This window comes from Ursus arctos, unplaced genomic scaffold (genome assembly GCF_023065955.2).
Source record: "Ursus arctos isolate Adak ecotype North America unplaced genomic scaffold, UrsArc2.0 scaffold_10, whole genome shotgun sequence".
Classification (NCBI taxonomy): domain Eukaryota; kingdom Metazoa; phylum Chordata; class Mammalia; order Carnivora; family Ursidae; genus Ursus; species Ursus arctos.
This window is the reverse complement of record NW_026622764.1, coordinates 28,823,600-28,838,521: the sequence shown is the minus strand read 5'-3', so window position 1 is coordinate 28,838,521 and position 14,922 is coordinate 28,823,600. Positions and strand designations below refer to the sequence as shown.

At 36.7% G+C, this 14,922-nt stretch overlaps 1 protein-coding gene across 15 annotated transcripts in view; it reads left to right on the top strand.

The window, feature by feature from the left end:
* Positions 1-14,922, top strand: part of SCEL (sciellin) — a 279,618-nt gene that overhangs the window by 244,432 nt on the left and 20,264 nt on the right. For 13 of the 15 annotated variants that reach the window (XM_048215675.2, XM_057307913.1, XM_057307882.1 and 10 more), the window contains 7 exons: positions 814-873; positions 1,516-1,575; positions 2,471-2,530; positions 4,825-4,887; positions 8,705-8,764; positions 8,908-8,967; positions 9,106-9,162. In XM_048215675.2, coding sequence (XP_048071632.1) covers positions 814-873; positions 1,516-1,575; positions 2,471-2,530; positions 4,825-4,887; positions 8,705-8,764; positions 8,908-8,967; positions 9,106-9,162 — 420 coding nt within the window. The remainder of the gene's footprint in view (positions 1-813; positions 874-1,515; positions 1,576-2,470; positions 2,531-4,824; positions 4,888-8,704; positions 8,765-8,907; positions 8,968-9,105; positions 9,163-14,922) is intronic. The other 2 variants (XM_057307907.1, XM_057307920.1) reach the window with 1 other exon arrangement.

Here is a 14,922-nt window from a genome sequence, read left to right as displayed (position 1 = left end):
GGCATCCTCTGTCAATCAGAGGGGCATTGGCTTGTGCTGGGTATGCGGAAAACACATAGAAACAATAAGAAAAGCAAAATTCCATTAAGATCAGAAACAGAAATATTAAAGGGTAACAACAAAATACCGACATGTTTTGAGTGACTACATGGAGTTTTTTGTTATAGTAAATACATTTTTTATTGTAGTAAATATTATAGTAAATATAGCTTACATTTCAGAACTCTATAGATTTTAATCTTCTTTTTATTTGTTGCCAACAGAACTAGTCAAAATCTGTAGTTTGAACACATAGTTATAAGTACCAGACACAGATACCAGGTTGTATAACATGGACCTCAACAGATTGGTATATTAATCTTAATCCAGTGTTGTGAATAGAAAACCTGCTAATGAATGTTAATTTTATAAAATATGGATTCTCCAAAGCTGATTTTAAATTCCCACAGCCTGGAGCTTGATATTAAGAGGATGTGCTTTCTGGAATGTTCCTTGAGATGTGTATATAGACTGTGACAAAATGTTCAGTGCACCTGGCAAAGGTTAAGAGCATAGCATTAAATGAATCATAATAGAGAAAGAGTCCCAGGACAGTGTTTGCAACTGGCCTAAAGGCTCCAAGATTAAAATATTGTCTCACTGAGTCTCAGAGATGTATAAATCCCTACGTACTTCTGCATAGTCACTTTTAACAATCTTCCATTCTTTGGCATGATCTCAGTGTTTAGCCTGTTTCTGAGTTTTAATAAATAGCGTTATTCATTTGGTGTTAATCTATCATTAACCTCATCATTTTTCTTCACTGTTTTAAAGGGGCCAGAGCCTTGACAATCTCATCAAAGTGACTCCTGAAGTAAACAGAAGTAACGCAGGGTGAAGATTATGTCTTATCTTTCTTCCTTCCCCACCTGCATCAATTTGTGGCACTCATCAGAGAAGCGATGTGGGAAAAATCTTTGGGTTGGAATCACAACGCCTGAAATCCATTACTCCCCAGCTGGGTGTCTTCGAGCAAGTCCCTTGAACACTCTGAGCTGAGGCTCCTTTAGTTATAAAATGAGGATCGTTTATCACTGCCTGGTCTACCTTTGTCACTTGGTTGTTGTAAGGATCGAGTGAAATAACGGCTACAAAATCCCTTTAAAGCAAGAAGGCACTATACAGGGAAATTATTAACAAAATATAGTTTAGTAACAGCTACCATGTTAGATGGAATACTTGTGGGGGGCAGGTGAAAGTTTTTGGCATATCATTACATAGTTGCCGATTGATTTTTTAAAAGCTCAGTATTGACCTAATGTTCTGGTTTTATTTTGAGGGTAAATAGGAATCTGAGCCATATATTGATGATTTGTATGGAGGTCAAAATTTGTACTTTTAAAATTAAGGACAAAGATTGGTATTGATTTTTCTCAAAACTTAATAGTAAAATTCATCTTGAGCACATATATCTTTTAAATACTTAGTTGATTTAATTCCATTTTTACTTACCATTTTTGGTTTTTTGTTTTTAAGTTCCAAAGATCTTGATAACCTCATCAAAGTGGTTCCAAGAACAGGAAAAACTATGCAAGGGTAAGATTTAATATGCTTCTGGGTTTTTTGTTTTACACATACCAATGCTTAAAAACATAATTAAATTAACATTTTAGCAGACTGGCACTGAACTCAATAATAGTTCAAGAAAAGTCTTGTGACCTCCACGACCTCATATCTAAAATGTTGAAGATTTGGGTCAACTAATTCTTAATAAAATGGAGATAAACTTTGATTAATAAGATGTACAGTTGATTTCCAAGAATGGACAAGACACTTATGTTCATTGATTTGTTTATTCTTCTCAAGCAGAGGATGGCATAGGAGTGGGGAAAGAGAACTAGTTGGAAGACCATAGATGTGGGTCTAGGCCTTGGCTCTGCCCTCACTAACTGTGCAAAATGCAATTGGCTACTTCCCCTATTTGGGCTTCAGTTTCCTTGTCCTCACAGTAAGGAAATCGGGCCAAGAGCTGTCTAGTCACTTCAATGCTAATGCAATTACTAAGTGCCAGTACAATGGTTGGTATCATGGAAAGAGCAAGAGCTCTTGAGTTAGATTACTTTGCTTTCACTTAATCTTTCTGTGTCTCAGTTTTTCCCTTTGAGAAAATGGATCATAATACTTCCTATATTGAATGATTGATGTGAGGATTCACTTATATAAATCATGAAAATCGCTTGAATAGTGTCTGGCACATCATGAATTTTCTAAAACAGTTGGTTATTGTTTATTTTTTTTATGCAGCAGTAGTTAGGTCCAAAAATATATATTCATAGCACTGGAAAACTTCAATCCTTTGAGGTGGTCTCTGTATTCATAAATATTTTATAACAAAATATTTTTATAACAAAAAATGTTTCTTGGTTTTAATATTTGCAATCACATGATATAAATCAACCACTGATCTGATCGTTTCTTCCACACTTTAAAGGGGCCAAAGTCTTGACAGTCTCATCAAAGTGTCTCCTGAAACAAACGGAACTAACCAAAGGTGAGGTTCATGGAACTCTTCGATCTGTCTGGTTTTTTCTATTTAACTTAAAAAAATGTAATTCATTGTTCTAGCATTGAGACAACCAGTGACAGGACCCAAAATCCAACAGCTTTTGTGTGTCATAAACCTAGTGTTGATGTCCTTGCTCAGGGCTCCCGGTTTATGGGCTTTAATGGAGGATAAAGAATTTCTTATAATATCTCTTATCAAGCTGGGATTTGTGTTCCATGCTTGGGATTTCAACATAATTCTATTTCAGCATAATAGTTCAACATAATAGAATGCAATAGTTTACCTGAAAGGATATGGACATGATAAAATTAGTTTACAAGTTAATTCTAAAGATTCCTTAAGTGATACAAAACTTTCTGGCCTTTTTATCATCAGGATATATAACATAAATGTCCAATAATAATGTATACCAAATTAGGCAACTTGCTTAGGCCTTTAGGGTTAGTGCTGGTATGAGAGCCCATTGTGATAATAGAAATGTCTCTTTAGAACTATGATTGTCTATTTGGGTGTTTAGAATAAAAGCAATTCATGAAACCCAAAAGTCTTCCTTGTTCTGATTTAGCCTTGCATGAAGTGCAATTCTGAAGTGATTTAATTAATATCTTAGAGTAGCCTCAATGTTACACGTTCACATTATATATATTACTTGCATACCTTGGAATCGGGAAAGAACTCTGTTTTTTAAAAGTCCCAGGTTTTGTTGTCTTGTTTGTTTGCTATTCATTTTGTTATTTTTTGGAGGGGAGGGAAGCAAGGTATACATGGAAATGATAAACAATTTTATGTTTTTCTCTTGTTCCCAAAACATCCCAAATGCTAATTTTACTACAAAATATGATACGGAAAACAAAAAGCCTAAGAGCAATTTAAATTTGAGGTCTTGAAAGAAACAAGAATAAAACTAAATTAAATTCTCATATATACTTAATTGTGTAAGATATGAATTCATAGCCACCTGCTTTTACATAGGGCCAAAAAGAATTCAAGTAATGGTGAAGTTTTTTTTTAAAGGTTTTATTTATTTGTGTGAGAGAGAGAGAGAGCGAGAGAGCACCAAGTACAAGTGGGGGCAGGGGAGGGGAGGTGCGGCAGGCAGAGGGAGAAGCAGGCTCTCTGCTGAGCGAGGAGCCTGATGCAGGACTCGATCCCAGGACCTTGGGATCACGACCTAAGCTGAAGGCAGACACTTAACTGACTGAGCCACCCAGGCATCCCTGATTAAGTTTTAAGTTAACAATAATTTCTTAATGTAATATTGAAGTTGAAAAAATGTACAGATTATTATTGATTTTAATTTATTTTACCAGCTATTGCAACTTGCATCATTGTTTAAGGATCCAAACACATTCCCTCAGCAAACACAAGGTAGACTTTTCAAGATTATTGAAGACTCCAGAGCAAGTCTCCAATTTTTGCCAAAAAATAAGATTAATCATTTGGCTAAGGGCTTTCTAAAAGGGGACATGAAAAAAATGAGAACAAATTGATTTGTTGATGTGTAATGATGCTGGATAGACTCTTCTTTTTTCATTGTTTCAATTTATTTCATTACAATAATGAAGCAAATTCTGTATAATTACTACTTCAGAAATCCATTTTGACACAATCACAGCATAACCAGGTCATTACTGTAAATTTATCATTAATAAATCATTAGTTCATAAAATTGAATAAACCAAAGAATATTGACTTCCTACTCCTTCACAAACACGGGTTAGTTTTTAAATGATTTGAGAAATTTGGTGACATAGCATTCTTATACTTGACCAGAATATTTTCGTGTGACGTTGAACATATTTCTGTCTTCTGGAGGGGTTAAGACTCATTATATCTGGGGCCAAAGGTCAAGAAAAGCGTGACAGAGTAACTCCAAGGTACCTCTCTCAGGATTACTGTGATGATGGTGAAAAACATGGTGCAGATACAAGGAATTACCGTAAACATAGAGGGAGGATGGTAGTGAGAAGGAGCATGAGAGTTGGGGTCCTGTTGCTATGGTTCCAAACCTGGTTCATCCTCTGTCACTTCTTCCTACTTGCCCCCAAAGAGAGCCTTAACTTCCATGAAGCTCAGTTTCTTATTTCTAAGGAGAGGATGGTAATATCTACCTCAGTAGGTTGTTTTGAAGATTTTTAAAAACTTTGTAAAGTAGAAACTTGGTAAACATTACTTTTGATCTAGGATCCTGTTGTATGATCCACATGTGTCAAAAGAAAAAATGTCAGTCATAAAATTTGCAGATTTTCAGTGAAATTTGAACTTTTATTTTGTTTTAGCAGGAAAGAAGGTCTTGATGAACTTATTAATGTAAGCCCCAAAGCTGTCAAAAACATGGCTAGGTAAGAGAAAGGCGTTATGTGTTTTTTCTGTTTTGTTTTTTTCCTCTTTAAGCACAATTTGAATATAAATGATTTACAATCTGAATATATCTGATTTACAGTCATTCTGTGGGCAAACTGAATATAGAGCTTGAAAAGCCTTCACAATTTTTATGTTTCTGGAAATAACTTTCTATTTGTTACTGGCAAGAAAGAGCGGTCACTGGAGAAAATAATATGGTGGTGAATTCACTTCTTTTGGCCTCAAGTAAAGCAACTGAAAGGAGTGATTGGGGTGGGAACATGTGCTATATTTGTTTTATTTTTTCTTTGTAGTATTGATGTTAATATCTTTGTCTCTGGAACTGATGAAAATGTATTCCTAATAGTTAATTTTTTAAAAAGATCTAGAACACCTTATTAGATTCATCATCAGCAATAACATGTACTTCATTTTTAAAGAGTGCTTTCCGGTAATCAGTGGAAATTTTATGAGGTATATTGTTTCTTAGATGGTTTGATGCTCCCAGCAAAGATATAGACCTAAAAGTTATTATTTCTTTAGGTAGTATCTGCAAGATGATAAAACTCACACTTGTCTCTGGTTATATGAGGATTTTTATACTGTTACATACTACTCCTTTATTATATATAATCTCTTTTATATATATACATATATATATATAATCTCATATATATAACCTTATATATAATCTCTTAAATATATAATTATATATATATTTACAGTGGTCTCATGATTTCCCTTATTGAGTTTAGTTGGCACATATAAAAGTGCAAAAATTTAGAGATGAAGGAGGGATCCTCAGAGAACTGCCAGCCCCATTAGTTTGAACAATTTTGAAAACCATTGTCCCAGTCAAACCTATTCCATTTCCAAAAGAGGAAACAGACTCACAAAGGTTAAGTGATCTGACCAGGATCACAGAGAAAAGTGGTGGAAGGCTGGTAGTAGTTCTGTGATCGGCTAGGCAGTGAATAATTACTGAGCACCTACTGGGTTTGAAGCTTACAACTAGGTATCATTAGTTGCACATTAGGTATAATTATAGGCCAGGGATGCCAGAAAGAGAATTCAGTAGACATACTCAATCTTATTAACAGCAGGCAATTATCATAGATTAAAGCTAATTATGTACTGGGGGCACAGAGATGTTACTCCAAGAGAATAATAGGTTGTCAATTTAATATATTACATTTCGGAACCCTCATGTTCTGCTTGCTGAATATAGAATGCATTGTCAGGACATTGCCTTTAAAAAGAAAAAGAGACATTGAATAGTTAATTTAATAAATATGACAGGCAGTCAAGTTCATATTCATAGCTTCCTAGGAGTACAAGTTGTTAGGGATAGGTAGATTCTTAGAAATGGTCCAGTCTCCTCACTTTACAGATGAAAATATTGAGGCCAGGGGCAAAAATTTCATAGTTTCCTGTGAGTTCTACTAATTCCCAGACCAACTCCTGGTCTTGAAATCACAGCACACAAACTTTGATCTTATAATAAATCAAAGTTAATTCAGCACCTCCAGAAATAGTGGAGGCTTATAAAGCTAGGATTGTTGTTCTTGCCATGCGACAGCCAGGAAGTGTCCTTTACTGCTCTGCAGGGTCCTTTGAAATATGGCTTCATATGTGACAATGGCACAAATGTGCAAATGACTGTAGCACTTTACACCTCTTCAACTACATGGAGGTAATAACAGCTAAATATATTCAAATATATCTCTTTACTACACCCTTAAGGCCAAACAAATGAAAGCAGTCACTTGAGTAGGAAGAATGTTACATTTTTCCTGGAGAAACTTTAGATGTAAGATTCCTGTGTGTGCAGGGATCCAGGGCCTAAAAAAAAAAAAGTCTATAATTTTGCTACTTTCAATTCATTGAGATAAACTGCATGATGCTATCAATCAAGGCAATTCAGAACTGATACCGAGATCTTTGTTTGGTTAAAAACACCGTGCTGTCTTTTTAGGAGTAGTGGTAGAACATAGCATACATTTCCATATTTTCTAAGCTAGGATTTCCCAAACTGTGGGTCAAACCCATTAAAGGGTCTTGTAATTAATGTAGTGAGAGGCAATCAGCATTTTTCCCAATTAAATAAAATTAATTACAGTGGAAAATATGAAAGTTCTTCTATAGTAAAGGTATTATTTAATGAAATTTGTGTTTGCTTGTGTATGTCTATCTGAAAAGAGAGCATTGGGCTATGATACAAAATGTATTTCTTAATGGGCTTTATGAAACAGTAATTTGAATATCACTGTTCTGGGCTGTTGGATAAATCAGATTTTCTGTGCTCATCAGAACAGTGAAAATGGAAGTTCTCATGGTTGTGTGTACAGCTCACTCTAATTATGCTGGTACACGAATAATACATGTAGTTACACTAAGAAATATTGTGATTAATTTATATGTTAAAAGACTGTGGCCTTTGAATATATTATCTCCTCTACAAAGTTTTATTCTTTGTACTTTTTCTTCTAATATATGAAATTAACCTCACTTTATTTTACTTTATTTTAATTCCAGTGTAGTTAACATAGTGTTACATTAGTTTAAGGTGTATAATAACATCACATTAGAGATTATCGTCTCTTAGGCATGGTTGAACTTTATATCAGTTCATGCAAGGAAATTATATTTTGGATAGCTGTCATATGTTAATCATTCCTTTAATAGTATTTGTAGACTCCAATTGATTATCTTTAATTGCAAATACTATTATTGGAGATAATTCAAAACAGTGAAAATTCAGTTAGCGGCTTTCTGTCTACCATGAAGATCTGCGAATGACGATGGAAAGAAGAGACAGAGTGAAGCCAGGAGCTGGGAAGCACATTCGATGGAAATATTAGGGTTGGGGGAGGGAAATGCAGAACTTTTCTTGGAACGTTTTGGTGATGAAGCTCTAAATGGCTCCCGCTCAGTTCTTAACCTTGTTTCAATCTTTATGACAGGTAAAATGTCTCTTATTTTTCTATAAGGAAAAAGGACTGCTGGGGGCGGGGGGCAAAAAGGGGAGACAGGCAGTTTGTTGTCCAAGATGGAACTGAAAAGCAGGTGTTCTCAGTCCTGCAATTTCTTGCCATGACGGGCTATTTTACTTCTCTGAATAAATATTAAAAAGGGGTTTAAAAGAACACTTCAAAAAATCATCACTTGCTAGCCCTTAAAACAAGGTATTACACGGAGGCAGTGAATGGGAGCTAACTATGTGGGAAGAAATACTGTTCGTGATTGAGAAAAGAAACTGGTGGGGCTTCCAGTAGGAACTGGGCAGTCCTCAGAGTCTGTAAGTCATTTGACCATGAACAGCTGCATTCAGTTCAGCTTTTTAGTTATTGTAAAGGAAGGAAAAGTCACCAATTTAATGGATTGCTGGAATTCTCCATGCCAAGCCTTAGGAAGTATAATCCCAATTTTAGAGCTTATTAAAAAAGAATCTTCAGTTGGTGAATATGATCTTAAAAATAACAAGGAAAAGGACATTAAAATCAGCGTGTATCTTTCTAATGTTAAAACACTGCAAAGTTGTTAATCACCAGATGTTTGCTGTGAACGCCTGCCAGTGTGCCCTCGTGGTTGTGCTCTGGCTATGACGTGTGTTAAGTCAGAGCAGCTTCTCTTCTAATCCAGCATCATTTGTCCCTCCTACATTAGCTAGAAAACTTATTTCAAGGCTGTTCTATGCCAAACTAGTATATATCATACTAAGGGATAAGATAGCTTATCCTTTCTTCTAATTTCAACCAACTTGACCCGCATTATCTCTAACACAAGCTGCTTTAATTTGTTTTTTTCCACTTAAAGAAATCAAGATCTTGATAAGCTCATCAGAGTGAATCCTGAAACTCTCACCAACAACCGGAGGTAATAGAACTGTATTCATTTCTGTGCTTTGGTTAGGAAGAACGTTTTGTTTTATCATTATTTCAAGCTGATTTGTAACCTGAATGCTCCTGCCAAAAGAACTTTATCCATAACCTGCTCTCCTTTTATTTTTCTATTTAAAGAAACCAGGATCTGGATAACTTCATCAAAGTGAGCCCTGCAGTGACCAGAAGCAGTCAGAGGTAATCAGATAAAAGCAGTCATTTTGTGTTTTCATCTGTTGCCCCTGGCTGCAGTGGATTTATAATGTTGCTTTATCGACCTCGCCCAACCAAAAACCTTATCCCTACTCTGAACTTTTTTTTTTCTCTTTCAAACAGTGAAGGCTTGGACAATCTCATTAAAGTGAAATCTTCAGCTCTCAGCAACCCTGAACGGTAAATGACTTTGCCTAGCTATCTGGAAGTGGTCTCAAGGTTCCAGTTAGGAATTTTGTTTCCTTCTCTCTCAAAGAAGCCTTTTCTTTTTCTTTACTGTTCAAATGAAGGCACAATCATAACTCATGTGTCTCCTGTCAGCAAGGAAACATGTTGCCCTCTTCTGGAATCAACTGCACTATTGACTCTGTTCTGTACTTTTTATTTGCAGTAATTCAATGTTCGTTGTCTGTAGCAAATAGAGTGTTAGGGCTGAAATGAAAACTGAGTGCAGTCAAATAGGAAGAAAAAGTATTTTGAGAAATTGAACCAAACTGGTGGCTTATATAGACGACTATAGAGAATCAGAAAGGATATTTAGGGTCCTCAAAAATCACAGATCCACAGCTGGTGGGGGCTCACAAAATATTACAGCAGATTTTATCCGTGAACTTGCATTTTGAGTTCTGCAAATATCTTGTGATTTTCTATCTTTATGTGATACCTTTCACCTAAAGGGCTTTATTAATAAACAATAAGATAATAATAGATAATGCACCAGAGTGCATTTATTAGAATTCAGATTGTTTATCATGATAAACATAGAGCTGAGAACCATAGTCTCAATAGTCTAAGATCAAGAAAGCAAGTTAACATATGGGAAAGTGTTGTGGACCTGCTGGAAGAAAGAAGACCATGTAGTACACTCATTGGCCCAGCTCTTATATCTCCTAGATATTGTCTATATTAGTGCATGATTTTGCTGTTTCTGTTTGTATGTTTTTATCACTGTGTTGTTGGGGTCTTTGGAGCAGGGGGATGCAAAGGCTCTTGAAGAGCCATCCCTACCAAGAGTAGCATTTATCCAGCACCTCTTGTGTGACTGGCAATCTCTATACATTTCATCCTTACAACTACCCCATGAGTAATATATTCAGGCACCCTGTTTTATAGAAGAGGAAACTATAGCTCAAAGACATTAATGACCTTATTAAGAAAGAAAACACATCCCAGATCAAACTCAAGCCCTTCTGATGTCACTCACTATCCAGAAGAAAAAGAAAAAATCTGTGGCTAAAACAGTTCACACTCCCCTTTTCTTTCCACCCTTCATACTCCCCACAGTCTCTTCCCTTCTAAGTCCCCCTCCCACCCTGCAGCCAAAGGATTACAATTAGAAACATTTATTCTAGAAAATTACCACTAAAGTGACAGGGAGGAAAGAAAGTAGTTGTCTCCTAGAGGTTTCCTGATAGTTGAAATAACAGCAGACTTTTGCTGTCAACGCTGCCACTGAGAATTGTATGGAAATATCTTTGTGAAGTAAAACCATTTCTTCATAGTGGTTTTGGTGGGGACAGATTTTTCTTTCCATTGTAGCAGTAGTAGGAGGTTCCCCACCGTGTTGGAAGTGGTTAGGTTTACTGACCACACACGGGATCACTGACAGTGGTTACGTAGCCAGCTCTTCCCTCTGTGGCTGATTCCACAAAATGTACTTCTGTCTCTGTCGCTGTCTCTCTCTCTATCTCACACACACACACACACACACACACACACACACACACACACACACACTTTCCCCTTTTTCTCACTTTCCTTCCCTCCCTCCCTCTGGCAAATGTGCTCTGTTGATAGATGATGGCAACTTTCTCGTAAGCGTTTTTTTTTTTTTTTTTTTTGCCTTTTGTTTATTAGAAGACACTAATTTCATAAAAAGATAGTTTGTATTTCAGCAACTTCTAAAACAATTTCTATAGAAAGAAGACATTTTCCTTATCTGGATGAGATTCCTAAAAAAAGGAAATGTAAAAATATTGGCCATCATGTTGCTTTCAGAAGGCAGCTTGATCCACGAATCTAACCTAAGCAATGTCTGACTGTTCTTTAGGAGTGACACCAGCTTTAATGATAATCAGCCAGGTTGTTCAAGAATTAGAGCAGAACAGACAAACAGAAAAGCTGCTGATTTGAAAAAAGTGACTTCATTCAATTGGCTCAGCCACCTGTAACTATAATGTATCTCCCCTGCCCACTTGATTTTAATGGGGGGGGGGGAAGAGGGGGCTTTTTAAAGGTTCTCCCAGAGGAATAACAGCCACAGGCACTTTTACAGCCAATTCAATGTGACAGGGGCACCGATTATTTAATAGTAGAACAGCAGTGAATCAGAATCCTTTTTATGTGACTTTGCTGATATTTCCAGCAGCTGTATACTTCATTCACAGTTAGAGGCAGAATAAACTTTGGTCATCGATCAGAATGTAAGCAGGTGTCCCCGAGCTCCTTCTAGGAACACAACCACCTGAACAAATGCAGATGTGCACAGAATTTTCGTTTATTCAGGGAGAACCTGCATGGATTTTAGCAGTGACAGCTTTGCATTTTCACGAACCAACATAAAAGGAAAACATTCAATTATCTGCAGCCTATAAACCGCTGCTCCCAAATAAAGATTGAAAAGCAGTTAGTGCCACTTAGGCCTTTACAGTTAGAAAAGGCATCCTTCATCTGAAGTAGAAAAAAATTCTGAACTATTTGTGTTATTATACTTCCATAATTTTAAGGGCTTCCTTTTAGCTAAGACATATACCTCTAAGTTTTAGTATTCCAACAAGAGAAGAGGTTCTTCCTATCTTCCTGATGCAGATTTCTCATATTTCTGCTCAAGAAAGAAAGCTGAGGGTAGGGGTAACCTTGACTGTTTCCAGTGCTTCATTCCCCACATAATCAGTTGGTCACTTTGGATGCTTCTATCTCAGGAACTAAGACACTTCATCTTCCCTGATATTACTGTAACCGGATTATAATTCGGTCTCCTAATTGATCCCTCTGCTGCCACTCTGACCTTCTGCTCTTCCATCCATTGGCCACACTATAGAGTGATCTTCCTAAGACACAAATCTGACCACATCGTTCTGTTTAAGTCTTCCGGTGGCTTCCCATTGCCATTGGACAATGACCATAGTCCTTAATGTGAGCCTACCTTATCTTGCCTCCATAGGCTTTCCCACCCCTGCCTCCCCTGATGCTCCCTTCACAAGCAAACCCCACCCATCTTTCATCTGTATTGCATCAATAACTTCTACTTATCTCTTAGGTCTAAAAATAGGTATCTCTTACTTAGCTCTGCAAGGCCCCCTGGACCCACCATGTCTGCATCAGGTACTTCTTCTAGACATTCTCAAGCTCTCTGACTTTCCTGTCCCATAGCATTTGTCTGCTAGAGGGAATTATTATTTAATCATCTCTCCCCAACTACAAGATGTTTGAGGGTAAGGCTTGGATCTGTCTTGTTCACTTCTTTATTTACAATGCAGAACATAATGCCTGGCCTATATTAGGTGCTTGCTTAGCAAATACTTTGTGAATCAAAGGCTAAAATCTCAAACTCATCAAGGACCTTTGATCATCCAGCTACGTAAAGTTTATTGCTTTTCAGCTCTAACATTCTGAGCCCCCCAGGAGTGAAACCAGACTGAAGGAGTCTGATATCTTATGACTGGTATGCTTGCTTAAGCCAATGACTATCTCTTGCTCATGACATAATCTCAATCAACCATGGTGAATTAGAGCCACTAAAATTCTTGGTCACATCTTATATTTAAAATAACTACATTGTCCAATTTCTCTATGGACCTGTTAATTTCTTTAATATAAAATATTTAAGACTCTCTCATTGAAAAGAGCTATAAAGATATATAAAGCTGGGCCCATTTTGCCATGTCAACAGCGCTGAAGAATTATCCCAGTTATCTCACTGTAGTCTATACTCCTTTCAGAGAGCCAAATATTCCTTTTGAACTAAAGCTTAATGCCTGAGATTTAGTTCTTGGCACAAAAGAAGTGCCATAGTAAATTTTTTATATGGAGGCTCTTAATTTTGCAAATGTGTTTGATACTCTACAAAAGCAATTTAAGTAAGCTGTAGAGAGAGAAACATATTGCAGCTTTTAATAAATACCTCCCACGCCCTCGTGAGAGAAGAAGAGCAGTGGTGAGTGAGTTGTATAATAGCAGACATAGTAAAGTAAGATAAGCAGAGCTTATCTTGAGAAAAGTTGTATAATAGCAGACATAGTAAAGTAAGATAAGCAGAGCTTATCTTGAGAAAAGTTGTATAATAGCAGACATAGTAATACCTATTTTTTTCTTAATCTGCTCTGTAAGAGAGTTTTATATTCCTTAGTGGGACAGTGGAAAATAAATTACACTACTATAGCAAGGATAAATGGCTTGTATTCAAAAGTTGTGCTATGATTCTACATAACAGATGACTCATTCCCCTCCCCCCAATTTTGAAATCTACATTTAAAAAAAACACTTTTAGTTGCAAAGGTTAAAATTTCTTTTTAGCATTTCTCACTGTGTCTGTAGAGAATTTTCCTTGGAGCTAATTCCAACTGCTCATAAATGTGCACAGTTATAAGGTCTTCCTTCCAGTGCAATTGCCGTGGGAGGATTCGGAATCAAGCCTTTGCTCCACCCTTCTGCATGGAGCTGGGCTTCTATAAAAATCTACTTGTCACACTTTGGCTCACAGTGTTTCATTTTCCGCCACAGTGTAAAAGACATGATGCAATAGATGTATTCTTAATTAAAGAGTGAACATTTATTTTTATATCCTTCAACTTGGGAAGTTTATGGGCAATCTGAACTTCCTTTTTGGGATCTTCACATCTAGCTGATGACATCAATCAGGGCGAACAACCAAAGCAGATATGCATTTTGTGCTTTTCATAATCTGGAACTTTTCATTTTGCTTTAAACATTAGCATAGATTATTCATCATAAAATCTTATAATCCACTCTATCAAACTTGATATGTGATGCTGTTTAATAAAAACACCAAAAATTCTAAGAAACCACTTAGTTTCTATGGCTTAGTTGATGATTCATAGTCACATCGCTTTGGGGGTGTGCTTCTTTGAAGGCATGCATACGTTCCAATTTTGAGTTACCTACTTGTGGTTATTGGATTTGTTAGATTCTGGCTTCTTATTCTTCCTCAGGTCCAAACTCATTCCTGCTCTCCCTCACGATAACTGGGATCCAGAAAGGCTTGGGTCCTGAGACAAGGGTGGGAGGATATGCAAAGATCCAGTATCTACAGCAGCCAGGATCAAACGGAAAGTACCAGCAGAAGTGAGGATGTCCAGGATCAGACTAACAAAGTAAATGTGATTGTGTTGTGAGGGCAGAAGCAGATCTCTATTAGTTTTCTAGGGCTGTCATAACAAGTACCACAGAATGAATGGCTTAAAATAGAAATTTATTTTCTCACAGTGCCAGAGGCTAGAAGTCTAAGAATAAGATGTCTGGAGGGTTAGGTTCTTCTGAAGATTGAGAAAGAAGAATCTATTCCGAGGTTTCTCTCCTTGGCTTGTAGAGGGTTGCTTTCATCTGTATCCTCACAGTCTTTCATCTGTGTGTATGTTCATCCAAATTTCCTCTTCTTATAAAATACCAGTCGAATTGGAGTAGGGTCCACCCCAATGACCTCATTTGAAGTTGATGACCTATGTGAAGACCCTATCTCTAAATAAAGTCACATTCTGACCATACTAGCATTAGGACTTCAACATATGAATTTGGTGGGGGAACACAATTTGACCCATAACAATGTCCCAAAACAGGAAAAAAACCAGAGTTGAGAGCTGCATAAAAAAGAAATATATGTAATTCAGGGGTGAAGTAAGGCAAGTTCTGGATGACTGACACCAATAGAGATGGAATATCCATCACTAACTTTACTATCTTTTTCTACAAGGTCATGGTGCA